Here is a 23,130-nt window from a genome sequence, read left to right on the forward strand (position 1 = left end):
ACAGGACCTGCAACCGGGGGCATACACCGAAATCACGAGGCACCGTAATAACACTGGGCAGGCCCCACCCCCTCTCATGGCTCCGCCTCTGCTAGAGTATAAAGTTCCTGTATAGGGGGCGCTGGTGACCCTGACCTGATTACTGCAGGTGGATCAGTACATATTGCTGCACTATAAGCTGCCCATAGTGGGGGATACCCCAGGAATATAAGTGATCATCCACCCACAGGATAGGGGATAACTAGCCAAGCAGTGAGGGGCTGACCACAGGGACCCCCACCACCCACTACTTATACTATACAGCAACTTCAATGGCGAGTGAGTGTGTCCAATCTATGAGGACAAGGGGTCTCAGGATTAGTGGGGTCTCAGGTCTGATGATTACTGGGGTCTCATTATTACTGGGGTCTCAGGTCTGATGATTACTGGGGTCTCACAGGTCTGATGATTGGTGGGGTCTCACAGGTCTGATGATTACTGGGGTCTCACAGGTCTGATGATTACTGGGGTCTCACAGGTCTGATGATTGGTGGGGTCTCAGGATTAGTGGGGTCTCACAAGTCTCATGATTACTGGGGTCTCATTATTAGTGGGGTCTCACAGGTCCCATGATTACTGGGGTCTCAGGATTAGTGGGGTCTCACAAGTCTCATGATTACTGGGGTCTCATTATTAGTGGGGTCTCACAGGTCTCATTATTAGTGGGGTCTCACAGGTCTGATGATTACTGGGGTCTCATTATTAGTGGGGTCTCAGGTCTGATGATTAGTGGGGTCTCACAGGTCTGATGATTAGTGGGGTCTCAGGTCTGATGATTAGTGGGGTCTCACAGGTCTGATGATTGGTGGGGTCTCAGGATTAGTGGGGTCTCACAAGTCTCATGATTACTGGGGTCTCATTATTAGTGGGGTCTCATTATTAGTGGGGTCTCACAGGTCCCATGATTACTGGGGTCTCAGGATTAGTGGGGTCTCACAAGTCTCATGATTACTGGGGTCTCATTATTAGTGGGGTCTCACAGGTCTCATTATTAGTGGGGTCTCACAGGTCTGATGATTACTGGGGTCTCATTATTAGTGGGGTCTCAGGTCTGATGATTAGTGGGGTCTCACAGGTCTGATGATTAGTGGGGTCTCAGGTCTGATGATTAGTGGGGTCTCAGGTCTGATGATTAGTGGGGTCTCACAGGTCTGATGATTAGTGGGGTCTCAGGTCTGATGATTAGTGGGGTCTCACAGGTCTGATGATTAGTGGTGTCTCACAGGTCTGATGATTAGTGGGGTCTCATTATTAGTGGGGTCTCACAGGTCTGATGATTACTGGGGTCTCACAGGTCTGATGATTACTGGGGTCTCACAGGTCTGATGATTACTGGGGTCTCACAGGTCTCATGATTGGTGGGGTCTCACAGGTCTCAGGATTACTGGGGTCTCACAGGTCTCATTATTAGTGGGGTCTCACAGGTCTCAGGATTACTGGGGTCTCACAGGTCTCATTATTAGTGGGGTCTCATAGGTCTGATGATTACTGGGGTCTCATGTCTGATGATTAGTGGGGTCTCACAGGTCTGATGATTAGTGGGGTCTCACAGGTCTGATGATTACTGGGGTCTCACAGGTCTGATGATTACTGGGGTCTCACAGGTCTGATGATTGCTGGGGTCTCACAGGTCTCATGATTGGTGGGGTTTGCCTTTAAAGGGGTCCTGACTCACTAAGACAACCCCTTTATAAAATTAAACACTATGATGAAGACAATCAGACTTCATAGGGCAGAGAACCAGCAGCAAGTATATATATATATATATATGGTATATAAGGTATATGGTGGTCACACTATAATGGGATATACAGGATGGAGAACCTGAGTGGCGGGTGTGATGGCACACATCCTGGTATAGGCCGGGCCCGGTGCCAGCTCGCACAGGACCTGTGGGCTCCATCGTATTGATCACCGGCCCTCCTGCCTCTCTATAAAGTAGGTCAGGACGCAGGGAGGATTATCCTTACTTATTCATAGGACGCACTTCATTAAAATGTACTTACAAGGTATCTTCTAATGAAGGAGAACACAGCTCCAGCTGCAGGGGTGACATGGCGGTATATATGGGGCGATCAGCCATCCCCAATATGAGAGGATAACCTACAGAGCAATTCAGCCTACAGGGGTACTCTGGCGAAAATACATTTTTACGTATTGTTTTCTAGACAGTTCCTGACATGGACAGAGGTGGCAGCAGAGAGCACTGTGTCAGTCTGGAAATAATACACCACTTCACACAGGACATACAGCAGCTCATAAGTACTGGAAGACTGGAGATTTTTTTTAATAGAAGTAAATTACAAATCTCTGGCACTCGTTGATTTGAAAGACTTTTTCTTTTGCTGTTGTACCTCTTTAAGGCGTCCCATGCCCTCACACAGTCATTCAGCTGGGAGGGATTGGTGATAGATACAGCTATGGCAGGTGAGTATCTGATCAATACATTACCCGATAACATGACGCGGCTCAATATAAAAGGTCTTATCATTTCCTGGCATCTTCCTGTAATTGGCGCTCGGAGGCCGCGTCCTGATCCCGTCTGTAACATGGATGTATAATGAGATCATTACTGGAGATGTCACTAAGGTAACAGGTCAAGACAAGATGGATTAGAGGCCTTATACCTTGGGGCATTCCAGCTGCCGTCCTTTTAAGAGGCTCCGAGGCGGGTCACATGAGGCAGAGCGGTGCCAGTCTACACTGAGAATGGGCTACCCGGAGATGAAGGTGCTGGCCTCCTCCTGTAATGATGCCCGGACACTGAGGAAGCTGGGCCAGACCACCCTGGAGCACACCTCGGCCCACGGCATCCCCAACATCTTCCGCTCCAGTCACTGGTTCCGTCGCCTGGTCTGGCTGTTCTTTGTGAGTTTCGCCCTGTGCTGCGCCCTCTGGCAGTGCACCCAGATGGTCATGACCTACTACACCTACCCGTCCCATGAGAAGATCATGCTCATCTCCAGCACCAGGCTCAAGTTCCCGGCCGTCACCATCTGCAACCTCAACAGTGTGCGGCTTTCCGCCATCAATCGGAGTTTGGCTATGGCGACCTCCCTGCAGGTTAGAATTAGGGCCCCCTGATGGGTCACACGTGAGAGTATCCGCGTGTGGGATCACCGCCTAATATATCTGTGTGTCTGTACCTAGAAATGGTGGTGGAAACGTACATTATATTCATCCCCTTCCCTACTATTATCATTTTGTTGTTGCTCAGTATTCCCGTACTGCAGGGATGGGGAACCCTCAGCCCCCCGGCTCCTGCAAAACTACAATTCCCATTATGCCAAGCTTTAGCTTTGGCTGTCCAGTAGTGATGGGAATTGTGGTTTTGCAACAGCTGGAGAGCCTGAGTTTGACGCTCCTGATCTATAAACTCTAAATCAATACATTTTCCCTGCACTGATACATTGTAACAGACAGGAGAGGGGGGAGACTTGTTGTGGTCTCTTTAGGGCCCTTTTACACAAAAAGATTATCTGACAGATTATCTGCCAAAGATTTGAAGCCAAAACCAGGAACGGAACAGGCAATAAACAGAGACCAGGTCATAAAGGAAAGCCTGAGATTTCTCCTCTTTTCTCCTCAAATCCAGTCCTGGCTTTGGCTTCAAATCTTTGGCAGATAATCTTTCTGTGTAAAAGGGCCCTAAGACTGGGGCCTATTGTAACAAATACCCAGCTGTGAGAAGTCTAATGGAGCGTTTACACAGAGAGATTTATCTGACAGATTTTGGAAGCCAAAGCCAGGAATGGATTTGAGAAGAGAAGAACTCTCAGTCTTTCCTTTATGATCTGATCTCTGTTTATAGTCTGTTCCTGGTTTTGGCTTAAAAAATCTGTCAGATAAATCTCACCGTGTAAACACACCATTAGGTCTGTTCCCATCCACCATAAATATCTCTATTTTCCTCTCTCCCTAGGACTCTGGTCTAGAGCAGATGCATCGGAGAAATCGCTCGCACGTCAATGCGTCGTCCGAATATCAAGACGAAAGCATCCAGTACACCAGCGCCTTCAACAGGTTCGCCTCCGAGTTTAACCAGTTACCGGATGAGCAGAAGGTAGAGATGGGGCACCAGCTGGACGACATGCTAATCTTCTGCAACTTTCATGGTCAAGAATGTAACGGCAGGTACGGCAGGATGGAGAGCGGCCATGATATACTATATACATCAGGGTTCTATCAGGGATCGATGCGGCCCTTTAAAACTATCATTCCCATCATGCCTGCACACCCAAAGCAATGCCATGGCTGTCCAAGCATGATGGGAATATTAGTCCTGCAGCAGCTGGAGGGCCGCAGATTCCCCAACCCTGGAATAGAGCGTGCACTGGGTACTGGTGACCTCATGGTTGAACGTTAAAGGGGAACTCTGGCAAAAATATTTTTCTTTCAGATTAACTGGTTTCAGAAAGTTATATAGATTTGTAATTTACTTCTATTTATTAATCTCTAGTCTTCCAGTACTTATCAGTTGCTGCATGTCCTGCAGGAAGTGGTGTATTCTCTCCAGTCTGACACAGTGCTCTCTGCTGCCACCTCTGTCCATGTTAGAAACTGTCCAGAGCAGCAGCAAATCCCCATAGAAAACCGCTCCTGCTCTGGAGAGTCCCTGCCATAGACAGAGGTGGCAGCAGAGAGCACTGTGTCAGACTGGAGAGAATACACCACTTCCTGCAGGACATACAGCAGCTGATAAGTACTGAAAGACTGAAGATTTATAAATAGAAGTAAATAACAAATCTGTATATCTTTCCGAAACCAGTTGATTTGAAAGAAAAGGATTTTCACTGGAGTTCCCCTTTAATGTAATGAATATAAGGTGGGGGCTCCTTTATCTTCTTTAGGTAAGCAGGGGTGCTCTGTGGGTACCCTCAGTCCCTGGGCTCTCTTGGTATTGCCCAGTTTCCAGTGCTTTTGTATAAACTGGCCATAGATGACCAAATCCTCACCTTGCTCCTCTACAGAATCACAGATCCAATCCTTCTTATCAATGTAAGAAGTTACAGATTCCATTCCGCCCGTTCCTGTGTCTGGGAAAGTTGGATGACAAAACTTATGGGAAATAAACAGCTAGTAGCCTGCCTATAAGGTGACACATGCAGGACTGCAGGAAAGCTGGGTGGGAGCTATATGGTGATTCTCTGTTATCAGCCATCCTCCTCCTTACATTGATGCAGGCTACATGGAGACGCTCCCTGCTCCACCTTGTATTCCTGCGACGGTGACTCCCGACCACTTCTCCTCTGATGTTTTATTGTCCGTCTTTAGTCATCAGTCATTGCCCTGTAATGGCGTTATTATAACAGTGATGGGATTAAGGCAGCTTTGTGTACTGTCCAATCTCATATGTTCAGCTCACAGAGGATCTCCCAAGCTGGATACAAGTGTAACAAACCCTCAGCTGTGAGAAGTGTAGGCTGAGGAATGGATGTAAAGCTGTATGACATCAGGGAGTGCCATAGTCTCAGCCTGGAACATTGCAGCAGCACAGATCTCTGAGAGTTTCCCTCTTCTTCCAGCTACTTCTCCAGTTTCATTAACTATAAATTTGGAAACTGTTACACGTTCAACTCCCAGAAACCGACCGATTATCGTGGGAACCCATCGAGCACCCAGCCGCTCAACATCACCAAAGCGGGGTTCATGTACGGTAAGTGGGGAAATATTCCAATTATAACTGTACGGTTTATGGAGGAGAATCCCATTGTTTATCTGTGTCTGGGAAAGCTGGGTCATTCTGCTCTGCTACAGCCGAGACATATGAGAGACCCCAGTAAGTCCTGTAAGGGGATCCGTGGATGGCACTGTAAAGGGACACTATGGCTAGTACTGTAATGAGGACACTGTGAGTGGTACTGTTAGGGGGCTGTGTGGCTGGTAATGTAATGAGAACACTGTTAGGGGGGCTGTGTGGCTGGTACTGTATGAGGACACTGTGAGTGGTATAGTTAGGGGGGCTGTGTGGCTGGTACTGTATGAGGACACTGTGAGCGGTATAGTTAGGGGGGCTATGTGGCTGGTACTGTATGAGGACACTGTGAGTGGTATAGTTAGGGGGGCTGTGTGGCTGGTACTGTATGAGGACACTGTGAGCGGTATAGTTAGGGGGGCTATGTGGCTGGTACTGTATGAGGACACTGTGAGTGGTATAGTTAGGGGGGCTGTGTGGCTGGTATTGTATGAGGACACTGTGAGTGGTAAAGTTAGGGGGGCTGTGTGGCTGGTACTGTATGAGGACACTGTGAGCGGTATAGTTAGGGGGGCTGTGTGGCTGGTACTGTATGAGGACACTGTGAGCGGTATAGTTAGGGGGGCTGTGTGGCTGGTACTGTATGAGGACACTGTGAGCGGTATAGTTAGGGGGGCTGTGTGGCTGGTACTGTAGTGAGGACACTGTGAGCGGTATAGTTAGGGGGGCTGTGTGGCTGGTACTGTATGAGGACACTGTGAGTGGTATAGTTAGGGGGGCTGTGTGGCTGGTACTGTATGAGGACACTGTGAGTGGTATAGTTAGGGGGGCTGTGTGGCTGGTACTGTATGAGGACACTGTGAGTGGTAAAGTTAGGGGGGCTGTGTGGCTGGTACTGTATGAGGACACTGTGAGTGGTAAAGTTAGGGGGGCTGTTTGGCTGGTACTGTATGAGGACACTGTGAGTGGTAAAGTTAGGGGGGCTGTGTGGCTCGTACTGTAATGAGGACACTGTGAGCGGTATAGTTAGGGGGGCTGTGTGGCTTGTAGTGTATGAGGACACTGTGAGTGGTATAGTTAGGGGGGCTGTGTGGCTGGTACTGTAATGAGGACACTGTGAGCGGTATAGTTAAGGGGGCTGTGTGGCTGGTACTGTATGAGGACACTGTGAGTGGTATAGTAAGGGGGGCTGTGTGGCTGGTACTGTATGAGGACACTGTGAGTGGTATAGTTAGGGGGGCTGTGTGGCTGGTACTGTATGAGGACACTGTGAGCGGTATAGTTAGGGGGGCTGTGTGGCTGGTACTGTATGAGGACACTGTGAGCGGTATAGTTAGGGGGGCTGTGTGGCTGGTACTGTAGTGAGGACACTGTGAGCGGTATAGTTAGGGGGGCTGTGTGGCTGGTACTGTATGAGGACACTGTGAGTGGTATAGTTAGGGGGGCTGTGTGGCTGGTACTGTATGAGGACACTGTGAGTGGTATAGTTAGGGGGGCTGTGTGGCTGGTACTGTATGAGGACACTGTGAGTGGTAAAGTTAGGGGGGCTGTGTGGCTGGTACTGTATGAGGACACTGTGAGTGGTAAAGTTAGGGGGGCTGTTTGGCTGGTACTGTATGAGGACACTGTGAGTGGTAAAGTTAGGGGGGCTGTGTGGCTCGTACTGTAATGAGGACACTGTGAGCGGTATAGTTAGGGGGGCTGTGTGGCTTGTAGTGTATGAGGACACTGTGAGTGGTATAGTTAGGGGGGCTGTGTGGCTGGTACTGTAATGAGGACACTGTGAGCGGTATAGTTAAGGGGGCTGTGTGGCTGGTACTGTATGAGGACACTGTGAGTGGTATAGTAAGGGGGGCTGTGTGGCTGGTACTGTATGAGGACACTGTGAGTGGTATAGTTAGGGGGGCTGTGTGGCTGGTACTGTATGAGGACACTGTGAGTGGTATAGTTAGGGGGGCTGTGTGGCTGGTACTGTATGAGGACACTGAGTGGTATAGTTAGGGGGGCTGTTTGGCTGGTACTGTATGAGGACACTGAGTGGTATAGTTATGGGGGCTGTGTGGCTTGTAGTGTATGAGGACACTGTGAGTGGTACTGTTAGGGGGCTATGTGGCTGGTACTGTATGAGGACACTGTGTGGTATAGTTAGGGGGGCTGTGTGGCTGGTACTGTATGAGGACATTGAGTGGTATAGTTAGGGGGGCTGTGTGGCTGGTACTGTATGAGGACACTGTGAGCGGTATAGTTAGGGGGGCTGTGTGGCTGGTACTGTATGAGGACACTGTGAGCGGTATAGTTAGGGGGGCTGTGTGGCTGGTACTGTATGAGGACACTGTGTGGTATAGTTAGGGGGGCTGTGTGGCTGGTACTGTATGAGGACACTGTGAGCGGTATAGTTAGGGGGGCTGTGTGGCTGGTACTGTATGAGGACACTGTGAGCGGTATAGTTAGGGGGGCTGTGTGGCTGGTACTGTATGAGGACACTGTGAGTGGTATAGTTAGGGGGGCTGTGTGGCTGGTACTGTATGAGGACACTGTGAGCGGTATAGTTAGGGGGGCTGTGTGGCTTGTAGTGTATGAGGACACTGTGAGCGGTATAGTTAGGGGGGCTGTGTGGCTGGTACTGTATGAGGACACTGTGAGCGGTATAGTTAGGGGGGCTGTGTGGCTGGTACTGTATGAGGACACTGTGAGTGGTATAGTTAGGGGGGCTGTGTGGCTGGTACTGTATGAGGACACTGTGAGTGGTATAGTTAGGGGGGCTGTGTGGCTGGTACTGTATGAGGACACTGTGAGCGGTATAGTTAGGGGGGCTGTGTGGCTGGTACTGTATGAGGACACTGTGAGTGGTATAGTTAGGGGGGCTGTGTGGCTGGTACTGTATGAGGACACTGAGTGGTATAGTTAGGGGGGCTGTGTGGCTGGTACTGTATGAGGACACTGTGAGCGGTATAGTTAGGGGGGCTGTGTGGCTGGTACTGTATGAGGACACTGTGAGCGGTATAGTTAGGGGGGCTGTGTGGCTGGTACTGTAATGAGGACACTGTGAGCGGTATAGTTAGGGGGGCTGTTTGGCTGGTACTGTATGAGGACACTGTGAGCGGTATAGTTAGGGGGGCTGTTTGGCTGGTACTGTATGAGGACACTGTGAGCGGTATAGTTAGGGGGGCTGTGTGGCTGGTACTGTATGAGGACACTGTGAGCGGTATAGTTAGGGGGGCTGTGTGGCTTGTAGTGTATGAGGACACTGTGAGCGGTATAGTTAGGGGGGCTGTTTGGCTGGTACTGTATGAGGACACTGTGTTATATTGCTGGGGGGGGTCTATGGCTGGCACTGTAATGAGGACACTGTGCGTGGTATAATTAGGGGGGTTTTGAGGTTGGTATTATAGGTGGGCACTATGGCGGGAGCCCTGATAGTGTCAGATATTGGCTCTGACCTGTGTATATACCCGGCAGGTCTGCACCTGGAGCTGTTCATTCAGCAGATAGAATACGTGAGAGACATGACGCACGCCGCTGGCATCCGCCTCCTCATTCACGATCAGGTCCAGATGCCGTTCCCGGAGGATGAAGGTGTCAATGTCCCACCCGGAGCTGAAACTGATATCGGCATGATGAAGGTAACAAGATGCCTTAAAGGGCCAGAATAACAAAATAAAAACTACGTTAGGCACATTTACATCTAACACTGAGATCTGTACTGTGCTGCTATGTGGCGGTAGTGTTAGCTTGTCCTGACATTCTGCACCTCAAGGCATGCTGGGATCTGTAGCTTCTCAGCCACTATTCTGATCTGTGATGTCGGCGTTTCCTTTCCTGCTTGTGGCGTACACCATGAACAAGGGGGCTCATAGCAAAGATCAAACCCCACTGCCCCTTGTGCTATAGGGCTTGTACTGTATTTGTTCCCCCCTCTTGGCTCATAGTTCCTTACAAAACGGTAGTCACAGGTTTTCACCACCAAGTAACAGGAGGGTTAGTCGGCCTGGGCCCACCCTCTACTAGGGTCCTGTGGCAGTGAAGCTAGATATGTCTAGCTATTTGGCAGCTGTTTCCCTTGCAGTTCTGAATGCATATAACCTATAGTACTGCTGTCCTTTTATATGGCAGATGGACCTTCAGGACCCCCTCAGGCACCAGAGCCCAGACGTCCCCTTATAGTTACCCAGTAATACCCAGCGTTGTTTCCCATCTCTGACTACCCAGTTGTTGCAAAACTACAACTCCCATCATGCACTGACAGCTTTGTGCATGCTAAAAGAGCAACTTCCATAATGCTTTAAAAGCTATAGTCTGTCAGAGCATGATTGGAGGTTGTAGTTTTGGAAAAAGGTGGAGAAAAGCAGACTTGCCGAACTGCTCAAGTTTTTCAACGTTCTTCAAATTTGAACGCTTGGCATTTGACTCCTGGTGGCAGAAAAAGTTGGATGCAGTCCTAGGGAGTCCTGGAAAACATGGATACAGCCTAGGGTCGCATCCAACTTTTCCAGTCAAATGCCAGGAATTCAGGTTTGGAGAATGTTGCTGAAACCAAACAGAACTCTGCTCAACACGTACAGGTTAGTGTTCAGTTACTTAGATTGAATCTGCTGCGGATCTGCACCATCAAATCCGCTGCGATACGGTATGTGTGAAGCTTCCCTACAGGAGAGCAAAAAGCAGTAGGTTCCAGTCTTTGAAGTTAAGACGTGTTTCCTATTACTGACCACTAGATGTCGCTGTAGCAATAGGTGAACAATCCCAGCACAGCCGCATAATATACTGCATGTGATTCTATTCTATTATTATTATTATTATTTGCAGGTTCACATTGACAGACTGAAATCCCCGTACATGAGCCAGTGCACTGAAGGGGAAAACATCAAGAACTTCTATAAGGACGTGTATGGAGCTGGGTACACACGAGAGGTCAGCTTGTCCTGCTACACGTGGCATACAGGAGGAAGTGATAGTGGACAGACCAGTTATACACACTTATACAGACTGGATGATTAAGATAACATTCACTGTAAGGAAGTGTCCATGTGAGCAGGTTTTTAGACAGGATTCGAAGGGGTTATCACAAAATTGTGTTGTATGGGCTCAGGCTAACAACAAAAAATGGAAAGAAAAAGTGATACATGTCCCCCTGACTACAATGGGAGATGTTGAATTGCTGCTGTGAAGCTTCCATTGAGATCAATGGGAGCTTCATTACACGTCACTCACCTTGCTGATTGAGGTTGGAGAGAACTGTGGTGCAGCGTGGCTCACAGGTGAGGCTTCTCCCGTTTCTCTTGGCCTTTGGGTGGTTTTGTTTACATTTATGATGCCGTTGTTAAAGCCATAGCCAGATGTGGCCCATAATAAAAGAGAAAGTATGACCAAACCTGACCACAGGTACCCAACAACTAAAAACTGCCCCGTCTCCTACCACAATGTCATGCCTATAGCTTTATCTCTGTATAAGGAATAGAATTACCTAAAGTACTCTGTAATTCACTTACTTCCAGTTTTCATATCTTAGTTACAGTGTGAGTGTAGGTCACAGGTTTCAAACCTGCCGCCCTCCAGCTGTGGCAAAACTACAATTCCCATCTTGCCTGGACAGCTATAGGAATTGTAGTTTTGCCACAGCTGGAGGGCGGCAGGTTTGACCCTACTGGCTCTGTGAGCACTTGGTTCTAGACTCCATCCAGGTCAGTGTGTTATAAAATGCTGTCCCTATAAAACACAGTATTAACCTGTCAGTCCCTGTATATTGGTCTTGTTGCGCCGCCCTTCTCGCCTGTTTGCTGTGACCTTGCTGAGTTTTCCGGTTGCCCACAGGCCTGCAAACGCACATGCGCCCAGCAGAACATCATCGACAACTGCGGCTGCACCCACTGGGAGTTTGCTTATCCAAAGGATCTGGGGTACCCCAAGTGTAATCTCAGCAATACCGTTGTCCGTAAGTCTGTTCTACTCTTTAATGCGCTCTCTAGTGCTTCCTGTTATCAGCCATTTCACGTTGGCGAGAGGCTGTTATGTTTTATAATAGGATGAGTGACAAACAAGTCCGGAAACCTCCCTGTCCCCCTTTAACACCTCATCATATAAGGAATATCTGTAGCATCACTAGGCTGTATTCACATGTTGCAGTAAGGTAGCTTTGTTTCCTGTGTCATTGCTGTCTGTACTCTGACCGATGTGTTTTATGCTTCCAGGTGACTGTGTGAAGCTGTATGAATTTAAATTTGCCCATGACGAACTAAACTGTCACTGCCCCCTACAGTGCAAGTAAGTGAACTGCGCTCTTCATTAGTCAGGGGAATTAAAGAGGTTCTCCAGTGATAGGGTATGTGCACACTGAGGAAAAGGTGAGGAATTGAAGAGGAATCCACTCCTAATTCAGCTTCAAATTCTGTAAAATATGTACAGAGCAATGTCTTATTGTGGTCAATGGGATTTGTGCTCTGTTGTTCACACTGCAGAATTTCTGAGCAGAATTTTCTGTCGCTGATTCGCTTTCTGCCCAAAGAACTGACATGTTGGGCGGATCCTGCTACAGGAATCCTATAGAAGTGAATGGGGGCTTAAATTCTGCTTGAATTCCGCTCGAATTCTGCTTCTATTCTGCTAGAGCTGAATAGATGTGGAATTTCAAGCAGAAAACTTTCCTCTACAATTCTTGAAGAATTTCTCAGTGTGCACATACCCTTAGAAAAACACAGCCACTTTCTTCCAGAGACAGCACCACTCTTGTGTCCAGTTCAGATGCGGTCTGCATTTAAGCTCCATTCACTTCAAAGCCTGGACCCAAACTGGAGAAAAGAGTGGAGCTGTCTCTGGAAGAAGGTGGCCATGTTTTTCTAACACTGGAGAACCCCTTTAAAAATTAAACTGACAAGCAGGCCCTGACAGCCGCTGGCTAGAGAATCATAGAGATCTGTCTTTTCACAGCTTTCTAAGATCCTGTGTATCACAGTTCTCTTTTCATTACTGTCATGTTGCTATTCTAGTCATGACACAGGAGCAGCAGAGCTATAGGAGATATAGTCCAGATGTAGAAACAAGTGTATTCTGCTCACCACTAGTTGTGTCTCGCTTCTTAGTTGCCCGAAGCAGTGGCTTACGTTACATAGAAATATCCAGCACAGCTTACAGCTTGATAAAACGTAAATCTTTTATTCATATAAATTTAAAAGTAAGACATCTGACATGCTGCATGACTAAGGGCTCTATTACACGGCCTGATACTAAGGAGCCTGACAGGTCAGTGCTCGCTTGCTCCTCATTCCCTGGTCACTGTCAGTGCTATTACACGCACAGACATCAAATGAGGATGATATTTAGATTGTGTGGGTGGCCTATAGTAGATATGGCGGTCTGCTGCCGCCACTCCTATTACACACAGCGACAGCCACCAGATCTATCGTTACCGTTCTTTTTCAACATGTTCAAAGACAACGATCAGCCAACAATGTGCACATTGACTAATCGTTGCCTTTGAACGTGAGTTATTACACCTGCATTTACACAAAACGATTATCGTTCAAATTCAAGCAATGTAACGATAATTCGCACAAAAATTGTCCCGTGCAATAGGGTGCGAAAAATCATTATATCACTTGAATTTAAACGATAATCATTTTGTGTAAATGCAGGCAACAATCACAAAATCGTTTGTTTGTCGTTGATCGCATCTTTTGAGCTGAACCTTAAATCATTGTTAATCGTTTGCTGTAATTCCACATTTCTTCACTAATTATTCAGTATAGTTCCACATTGTTCGTTCTTTGCTGGGATCAGATGGAATAAATGATCATAGTAACAATTGCAACTAACGACTATTGTTCTGTGTAATGTGGGGAAAAATTTCAGGTAGCTCTCGTTTGCAATAGTTTATCGTTAAAAAAAGGCTTATCTAGTAGGACTCTAAGGGCCGGCGCACCGAAAACGTGTTAGTTGTCTGAAGAGTGATCTGCACCATATCAGATGTACTACTTTTAAATATCCACCAGTAAAAGACGTGCGTTTTATGAAGCTGTAAGCTGTGTTGGACATTTCTCCCATCCAGCCTATACGAGGGTGTTGAAATACCTCTTTAATGCTGTCTGGGTCCGGCCCCTTACTCGCGTCGGTGCAACCACAAAGCACATGACACCCGTCTAGAGTTTCAGCTGACTCGACTGTTTAGCCAATTCTGCTTTTTCTGAATCACATGACGTCCCGGGAGAGAGGAGACTGCTGCTGTGATTATACCTGGGGAAGGGAAGGAAACAACCATTACTCACTTACATCTGATCATGGTGAAGCTGGGTAACAGCCAATATGGCCGCCATTATGGCCACCTGATCTTCAGGGACTCAGCTTCGAACGTACACCCAAAATTTTACTTAGGAAGGGGGTGGGGGACCTCACAGGACAGCCTTAAAGTGGTTATCCGGGATTAGAAAAAACACAGCTACATTTGTTTTGCAAAAACAGCACCACCCCTGTCCTCAGGTTGTGTGTGGTATTACAATTCAGCCTCATTCTCTCCAATAGAACTGTGCTGCAAAACCCCCAACTTAACTGAGGACAGGATTGGTGCTGTTTCTGGAAGAAAGTGGCCATGTTGTACTAAGCCTGGATAAATCCTTAAAGGATTTTTTAAAGCCCCTATTCCACAGGCCGACGGAGCTGTCTGCGCTCGTTTGCGCCTCGTTCCCTCCTCGCTGCTACCACTATACAGCGAACGGGTGGGTGCAGGAGGGGCCGCGGGAAGCTGCGGGTGGGGGGTGGGGGGTGCTACTTGTGTGATCGCTAGATCGTCCGGGCAGCCCATAAAGGATAGCGGCGGTCTGCTGCCGCCCCTCCTATTCCGCGGAGCGACAGCAGCAGATCACTGCTATCACAGTCGCTTGTTTTTCAACAAGAACGATGTCGGCTGATCGTTGCCTTTTATTCCACGGGACGATTATCGGCTTTAACGGACGATAATCGTTTCGTGGAATAGGGCCTTAAGTTGAATATAAGCAGTATATCGAAGTGTCTGGGGGATACCCAGCCCCATCGGACCCCTAACGTGTGTATGACAATGATTCTCTAGATGCAGATAGGACTCTGTACCTTCATACCAGAGATGGGAAACCTGTAGTCCTCCAGCTGTTGCAAAACTACAATTCCGATCATGCCTGGACAGCCAAAGCTGTTGTAGTTTTGCAACAACTGGAGGGCTAAGGGTTCCCCATCTCTGCTTTATACTAATCCCTATTCTCTTGTAGGGAAGAGATTTATGAGCTGACCGTATCTGGATCCCAGTGGCCGTCCAGTGCTTTTATTGTAAGTGTCCTGTATTACATATGGGGGTGTGGCACTTGTAAGGTGGTGCCCGTGTATGACACACTATATACAACACAGTCCGAAATGTGATTAGTGTGGCGGTGGTGTGTGACCCCAGCTTCTGGGAACCCTGTGTGGCGGATGAATTCTGAATTCCCAGAATGTTGGTAGAGTCGGGCCTCAGTTCCTATTATAACTATAAAGACTTTATAATGATATTTCTGTTTATAGGAAAATTTCTCCAAGGACCTTAAAGAATGGGGAGGACAAATGAAGGACACAGCGAACAATCCGACGCTTATCAGGTATCTTCTCTCCCCTGGGACTGAATGCAGTCTGTTGCTCCCAGTTATCAGCCACTTCAGGTTTTTCAATGGCGTCAGTGAGAGGAAGCCCAGAAATCTCCCTGACCTCCATTGATCGATACTTTATGATATCAGGCTCTCATCTTGTAACACTGCTGCCTTTTTATGGTTGCTGGCCCTTTAAAAGCGTGACCTGATTTTACTTTCGCTTCTCTAGGGATAACTTTGTGAAGGTCGTGGTTTACTTCAAACAACTAAATTTTGAGTTGATAGAAGAGGAACCATCGATGACGGTGAGGAGCGAGCCTATGGGACTAGGGCTACACAGCGATATGGGTAAAGTGGAGCTCTGTTGCTTAGGATTTCTCTCTTTTTTTTTTTTTTCAGGAAATTAACCTCATCTCTAACATGGGGGGCTTGGTCGGCCTGTGGGTGGGCTTCTCTGTCTGCACCCTGGCGGAGTTCTTTGAGTTGCTGTTGGACGTCATTCTGCTCTTTATTCGGAGGTGCTTTAGGACAACCAAGAAGCAGGGATACTCCAACCCCTATATGCAGAAGCCGAGCTCTATCTACTTACAGAAGACCACCAAGCTGTGAAGGGGGGGGGGTATATGACCTTGGATTTGGGGACTCAGATTGTAGAAATGAAAGGCAAAGACTACGGTGTACTTTATATGATCCCCCTTGTGCTAAGGTGTACATGTGCCTGTGCCTTGTATGTAATTAAAGTGACTCTGTACCCACAATCTGCCCCCCCCCCCCAAACCACTTGTACCAGCTGATTTTAATCCAAGATCTGTCCTGGGGTCCTTTCGGCAGGTGATGCAGTTATTGTCCTAAAAAACAACTTTTAAACTTGCAGCCCTGTGTCCAACGGGAGTATCTGTGCCCTAACTTTGCACCACCCCTCCGTCCCTCCTCCCCAACCTCTTCATCATTAGGAATGCCCCTAGAACATTTTCTCCTGTCTGAACACTGCACAGGTGCCTTAACGACCCAGCCCATGTTCAGTATTCACACAGCTGACGAATAGGAGACAATCTGCCTGGAGCATTCCTAATGATAAGGAGGGCGGGGAGGAGGGACGGAGGGGTTGTGCCAGCCTAATGCATACACAATCTAAGCCACTGCCATTTGGCATGGCGCTGCAAGTTTAAAAGTTGTTTTTTAGGACAATAACTGCAATCACTGGCCAAACAGACCCCAGGACAGATCTTGGATTAAAAGCAGCTATCTGACAGTACAAGCGATTCAGGCGGGTCAGATTGTGGGTACAGAGTCGCTTTAAAAGGGTACTCCCATTGATATTTTCTTCTTTCTTATCAACTTGTGTCAAACTTTAATAACTGCAGTAACTGTAATTTACTTCCATTAAAAAAATCTTAAATCTTCCAGTACTTATCAGCTGCTGTATGTCCTGCAGGAAGTGGTATATTCTCTCCAGTCTGACACAGTGCTCTCTGCTGCCACCTCTGTCCATGTCAGGAACTGTCCAGAGCAGGAGAGGTTTTCTATGGAGATTTGCTGCTGCTCTGGACAGTTCCTGACATGGACAGAGGTGGCAGCAGAGTGCACTGTGTCAGACTGGAGAGAATATATCACTTCCTGCAGGACATACGGCAGCTGATAAGTACTGGAAGACTGCAGATTTTTATATAGAAGTAAATTACAAATCTCGGGCACTTTCGGACACCAGTTGATTTGAAAGAAAAAAATTTCACTGGCGTACCCCTTTAATATACTGAATGCATAGCTGAGAGACTACTAGAGACCCCCGCCCCCAAATCCCCAGTATTTTCTCTCACCTAGGCACGCACTCATGCTGTCAAGTTGCTAAATCATGGTAAATGGATGCCTGAACAGGCCGGATAGACTCTTTAGCCAGCAGGGGACAACCAATATGGCCGCCAGTGTAGATAAAGAAGCGGGCATAACCAAGAAAGATGGCCGACAAATTCTGCAGGCTCAGGTTTGCAGGTCACAACACATTCACTCCTATTATCGGCAATGCAGCCTGACAAGGTGATCTTTGGCTACAACACACTTTGCATGACCAATGCCGTCACGTAGTGCTATCCTGGAAATAGTCATTACATTATCAGTGTTCCCCAACCTGTGACCCTCCAACTACAACTCACAGGGTGTCAGGTCATGATGGGAGTTGTAGATGAAGGGCCACAGTTTGGGGAACATTGTAATAGGGGAAGCAAGAAATAATCCATGTCTTCAATGTGGCAAAAGGGAGTATTATGGTACGTTCACGCAACATAAAATACCATACAAATCCACGTGTGAACATATCCTTAGGCTGTTGGGTTGGAAATCCATCACTCGTCATGTGACCTGTGTGTAACTGGAATGTTGGAAACCAATTGTCACTCGGTGATTTGGCTGCATTAAAGGGGTACTACGACAAAACTGTTTTTCTTTAGAATCAACTGTTCTCAGAAAGTTATATGGATTTGTTATTTACTTCTGTTTAAAAATCTCCAGCCTTCCAGTACTTATCAGCTGCTGTATGTCCTGACGGAAGTGGTGTATTCTCTCCAGTCTGACACAGTGCTCTCTGCTGCCACCTCTGTCCATGTCAGAAACTGTCCAGAGCATGAGAGGTTTTCTATGGGGATTTGCTGCTGCTCTGGACAGTTCCTGACATGGACAGAGGTGGCAGCAGAGAGCACTGTGTCAGACTGGAGAGAATACACCACTTCCTGCAGGACATATAGCAGCTGATAAGTACTGGAAGAGTGGAGATTATTAAACATAAGTAAATTACAAATCTGTATAATTATCTGACACCGCTTGATCTGATTTATTTTGCAGAAGTACCCCTTTGAGTCTTTGTGCAATTCTGTACATTCCAGCAGTTTCAACCTGACAGGTCTGTAATAAGGTTGCAAGAAGGCGCACATTGTGGGTGCTTATCTAAAAATAGGTGTATCCTCCAGTGAATCTACATTAGGGTGCCTTCACACCTACCGTATCGCAGCAGAAAATCCGCTGCGGATCCGCAGCAGATCCGCAGCAGATTTAACTAAATGAATGAACACAGCATCAAACCACACTTACAAATCTGCTGCGGATCCGCAGCGAATTTGACAGTGCGTATTTAATGCTGTGTTCATTCATTTAGTCAAATCTGCTGCGGATCTGCTGCGGATCTGCTGCGGATTTTCTACTGCGATACGGTAGGTGTGAAGGCACCCTTAGTATGGATATACATGGTGCGCATGAAATCACTTATGCCATGCACTGGCGGTCAGTATAGCAGCTCCTCCATCTTTGTTCTCTGGATGACTCTGAATGTTTTGTTTTTGCTGCTTGTATTGTGATCTGTAATAAAGATGTTTATATGTAGCCCCAGGGATGTGTTGCGTCATCTTGGGGGCCCCACACTTATATATATAATGGGGTCCCACTATACTATGCACTTCTAATGTTACATCTTTCCTCCATTCACAGCCAAAGCTGCTAGGTACACCAGTAAACAGGCAGCATTTTAGCTCCACCCCTTTGTCAAACATGTGACCTAAGAGTTTAACTGGATTGACCTTTAGATGTGAATGGAGAAAATAAGGCAGAGGATTTATGTAGATTTACATGGTGGAGTTCCCCTTTAAATGTCAACATCTTACCTGCAAAACATGTTTAGTGAGGCGTGTGGTGTCCTGGCGTGGGGCACACAGTGGCGGCTCTCAGCACGGGATGTTTGCACAGTGTGGATGTTGGCAGCGCCCCCGCCATCCACGCGGCACACGCTCCCCCTCAGGTCCAGCCACACAAAGACCCCTGTATTCTCTACAAGCCAAAAAGCAAAACAGTTTCATCAGCGCACAGGGCGCAAATACTTATATCTGAACACAAACAGCTACAGAAAACTTTATTTATAAAGCAATAAACATCCCCCCAACGTCCTGTCAGGGTGATAACTGCTGGACACGTGGCGGTAAGGTTTATCTGATTCTGGGAAAGCTGGGCCCCCCTCAAATCCTGGCAGGTCACCGAGCACAGGGGAAAGGGTATAGCCAGCTTCTCTAAAATAAAAAGAGGTGTGCCCCATACCTGTGTGCCCAACCGGCACTGGCTGAGCTATTCCCCGACCAACCACTACAGCAGTGGAGTCACACTTCACCATCTAGCAAGTGACCAGTCGAGCCTCACACCAGGGCTACACCACATATATTAGGGTATGTGCACACTGAGGAAATGTGACGGTAAATTCACTGCGGAATTTGCGGCTTGCGGACTGTGTTGGGTGCGCGTGTCTTCGCCCGTGTCATAGACTATGCACGTTCATTCTTTGGACGGACGACGGAATCCGTCTTTGCATAGAATGGAGTCTATGACACGGGCGGAGACGCGCAGGCCGCGAGCGGCGAATTCTGCAATGGATTTTCCGTCACATTCCGTCCGAGTGCACATACCCTTACACATTTTTTAATAGTTTACAATACAAGCACTACACTACCCTACCTGCCCCCCATACTCACTACCCTACCTGCCCCCCCTTACTCAATACCCTAACTGCCCCCCCATACTCACTACCCTACCTGCCCCCCATACTCACTACCCTACCTGCCCCCCCATACTCACTACCCTACCTGCCCCCCATACTCACTACCCTACCTGCCCCCCCATACTCACTACCCTACCTGCCCCCCATACTCACTACCCTACCTGCCCCCCCATACTCACTACCCTACCTGCCCCCCATACTCACTACCCTACCTGCCCCCCATACTCACTACCCTACCTGCCCCCCCATACTCACTACCCTACCTGCCCCCCATACTCACTACCCTACCTGCCCCCCTATACTCACTACCCTACCTGCCCCCCATACTCACTACCCTACCTGCCCCCCATACTCACTACCCTACCTGCCCCCCCATACTCACTACCCTACCTGCCCCCCATACTCACTACCCTACCTGCCCCCCCATACTCACTACCCTACCTGCCCCCCTATACTCACTACCCTACCTGCCCCCCATACTCACTACCCTACCTGCCCCCCATACTCACTACCCTACCTGCCCCCCCCATACTCACTACCCTACCTGCCCCCCCATACTCACTACCCTACCTGCCCCCCCCATACTCACTACCCTACCTGCCCCCCCATACTCACTACCCTACCTGCCCCCCCCATACTCACTACCCTACCTGCCCCCCCCATACTCACTACCCTACCTGCCCCCCCATACTCACTACCCTACCTGCCCCCCCCCTTACTCAATACCCTACCTGCCCCCCCATACTCACTACCTTACCTGCCCCCCCCATACTCACTACCCTACCTGCCCCCCATACTCACTACCCTACCTGCTCCCCATACTCACTACCCTACCTGCCCCCATACTCACTACCCTACCTGCTCCCCATACTCACTACCTTACCTGCCCCCCCCCCATACTCACTACCCTACCTGCCCCCCCTATACTCACTACCCTACATGCCCCCTATACTTACTACCCTACCTGCCCCCCATACTCACTACCCTACCTGCCCCCCCATACTCACTACCCTACCTGCCCCCCCCATACTCACTACCCTACCTGCCCCCTCCATACTCACTACCCTACCTGCCCCCCCCATACTCACTACCCTACCTGCCCCCCTATACTCACTACCCTACCTGCCCCCCCATACTCACTACCCTACCTGCCCCCCCCATACTCACTACCCTACCTGCCCCCCCATACTCACTACCCTACCTGCCCCCCCCATACTCACTACCCTACCTGCCCCCCCATACTCACTACCCTACCTGCCCCCCCCCCATACTCACTACCCTACCTGCCCCCCTATACTCACTACCCTACCTGCCCCCCCCATACTAACTACCCTACCTGCCCCCCTATACTCACTACCCTACCTGCCCCCCTATACTCACTACCCTACCTGCCCCCCCTCCATACTCACTACCCTACCAGGCCCCCCCCCATACTCACTACCCTACCGCCCCCCCCCATACTCACTACCCTACCTGCCCCCCATACTCACTACCCTACCTGCCCCCCATACTCACTACCCTACCTGCCCCCCTATACTCACTACCCTACCTGCCCCCCCATACTAACTACCCTACCTGCCCCCCTATACTCACTACCCTACCTGACCCCCTATACTCACTACCCTACCTGCCCCCCCCCCCCCATACTCACTACCCTACCTGCCCCCCCCCCATACTCACTACCCTACCGGCCCCCCCCATACTCACTACCCTACCTGCCCCCCTATACTCACTACCCTACCTGCCCCCCCCATACTCACTACCCTACCTGCCCCCCTATACTCACTATACTCACTGGCGCATGACCCGAGGCAGGGCAGGAGCGTGGCCGGTCGTGGCTCACATCGCCAATCAATGAGTGTGTGGGCAATGCGTGGGGCAGCCCAGGCAAGGGATCACTTTTTTAGGCCGCAGCTGCTGGCATCTTGGCGCTGGCGGGCCACAGGTGGCAGGACATCTGATTGGGTGACTGGTACATGGTTGGATGGATAATACAAATCATCTATGTGGCGGGGGCCTGCCAGGCTGAGGCTCAGAGTCCGAGTCTGGCGGCCCCTCTGTTGGGCTGGGCCCCTATGCAGCTGAACTAGCTGCACAAGCGAATGCGGCTGGCACTCTAATGGGGAATTTTGCTATAGGAGGCACTGTTATAGGGGCACTGTGGTTGGCACTGTTGTAGGGGCACTGTGGTTGGCACTGTTGTAGGGGCACTGTGGTTGGCACTGTTGTAGGGGCACTGTGGTTGGCACTGTTGCAGGGGCACTGTGGTTGGCACTGTTGTAGGGGCACTGTGGTTGGCACTGTTGTAGGGGCACTGTGGTTGGCACTGTTGCAGGGGCACTGTGGTTGGCACTGTTGTAGGGGCACTGTGGTTGGCACTGTTATGAGGCACTGGCTGGAAATGTTATGAGGTGGACAGTGTTATAGGGGGCACTGTGGCTGACACCATTACGAGGACACTGTGGCTGACACCATTACGAGGACACTGTGGTTGGCACTATTATGAGGGCACTGTGGTTGGCGCTGTTATGAGGATGGATATTGTGGCTGGCTGTTATAGGGGCACTGTGGTTGGTATTGTTATGAGGTTGGACATTGTTATGGGGGCACTGTAGCTGACACAATTATGAGGGAAAGTACTGTGACTAACAGTGTTATGATGGCACTGTGGTTGGCACTATTATAGGGGCACTGTGGTTGGCACTATTATAGGGGCACTGTGGTTAACACTATTATAGGGGGCACTGTGGTTAGCACTATTATAGGGGGCACTGTGGTTGGCACTATTATAGGGGGCACTGTGGTTGGCACTATTATAGGGGGCACTGTGGTTGGCACTATTATAGGGGGCACTGTGGTTGGCACTATTATAGGGGACACTGTGGTTGACACTATTATGAGGGCACTGTGGTTGGCACTATTATAGGGGCACTGTGGTTGGCGCTGTTTTAGGGGGCACTGTGGTTGGCACTATTATAGAGGGCACTGTGGTTGGCACTATTATAGGGGGCACTGTGGTTGGCGCTGTTTTAGGGGGCACTGTGGCTGGCACTATTATGAGGGCACTGTGGTTGGCACTACTATGAGGGCACTGTAGTTCACTCTGTTATGAGGGCACTGTGGTTGGCACTATTATGAGGGCACAGTGTTTGGCACTATTATGAGGGCACAGTGGTTGGCACTATTATGAGGGCACTGTGGTTGTCACTATTATAGGGGGCACTGTGGTTGGCACTATTATGAGGGCACTGTGGTTGGCACTATTATGAGGGCACAGTGTTTGGCAC

General features: G+C 49.0%; 1 protein-coding gene across 10 annotated transcripts in view; it reads left to right on the forward strand.

Annotated features, from left to right (window-relative positions):
• Positions 1–16,081, forward strand: part of LOC138766295 (amiloride-sensitive sodium channel subunit beta-like) — a 159,662-nt gene extending 143,581 nt beyond the window's left edge. For 8 of the 10 annotated variants that reach the window (XM_069943783.1, XM_069943782.1, XM_069943785.1 and 5 more), the window contains 10 exons: positions 3,962–4,173; positions 5,565–5,695; positions 9,194–9,357; positions 10,541–10,645; positions 11,546–11,666; positions 11,923–11,995; positions 14,965–15,022; positions 15,254–15,327; positions 15,545–15,620; positions 15,715–16,081. In XM_069943783.1, coding sequence (XP_069799884.1) covers positions 3,980–4,173; positions 5,565–5,695; positions 9,194–9,357; positions 10,541–10,645; positions 11,546–11,666; positions 11,923–11,995; positions 14,965–15,022; positions 15,254–15,327; positions 15,545–15,620; positions 15,715–15,924 — 1,206 coding nt within the window. In that variant the 5' untranslated portion in view covers positions 3,962–3,979 and the 3' untranslated portion in view covers positions 15,925–16,081. Of the gene's footprint in view, positions 1–86; positions 149–2,293; positions 2,467–3,961; positions 4,174–5,564; positions 5,696–9,193; positions 9,358–10,540; positions 10,646–11,545; positions 11,667–11,922; positions 11,996–14,964; positions 15,023–15,253; positions 15,328–15,544; positions 15,621–15,714 lie in introns of those variants that run through there. The other 2 variants (XM_069943792.1, XM_069943791.1) reach the window with 2 other exon arrangements.
• Positions 16,082–23,130: the final 7,049 nt, after the last annotated feature.

This window comes from Dendropsophus ebraccatus, chromosome 10, assembly GCF_027789765.1.
Source record: "Dendropsophus ebraccatus isolate aDenEbr1 chromosome 10, aDenEbr1.pat, whole genome shotgun sequence".
In the NCBI taxonomy this organism is placed as follows: domain Eukaryota; kingdom Metazoa; phylum Chordata; class Amphibia; order Anura; family Hylidae; genus Dendropsophus; species Dendropsophus ebraccatus.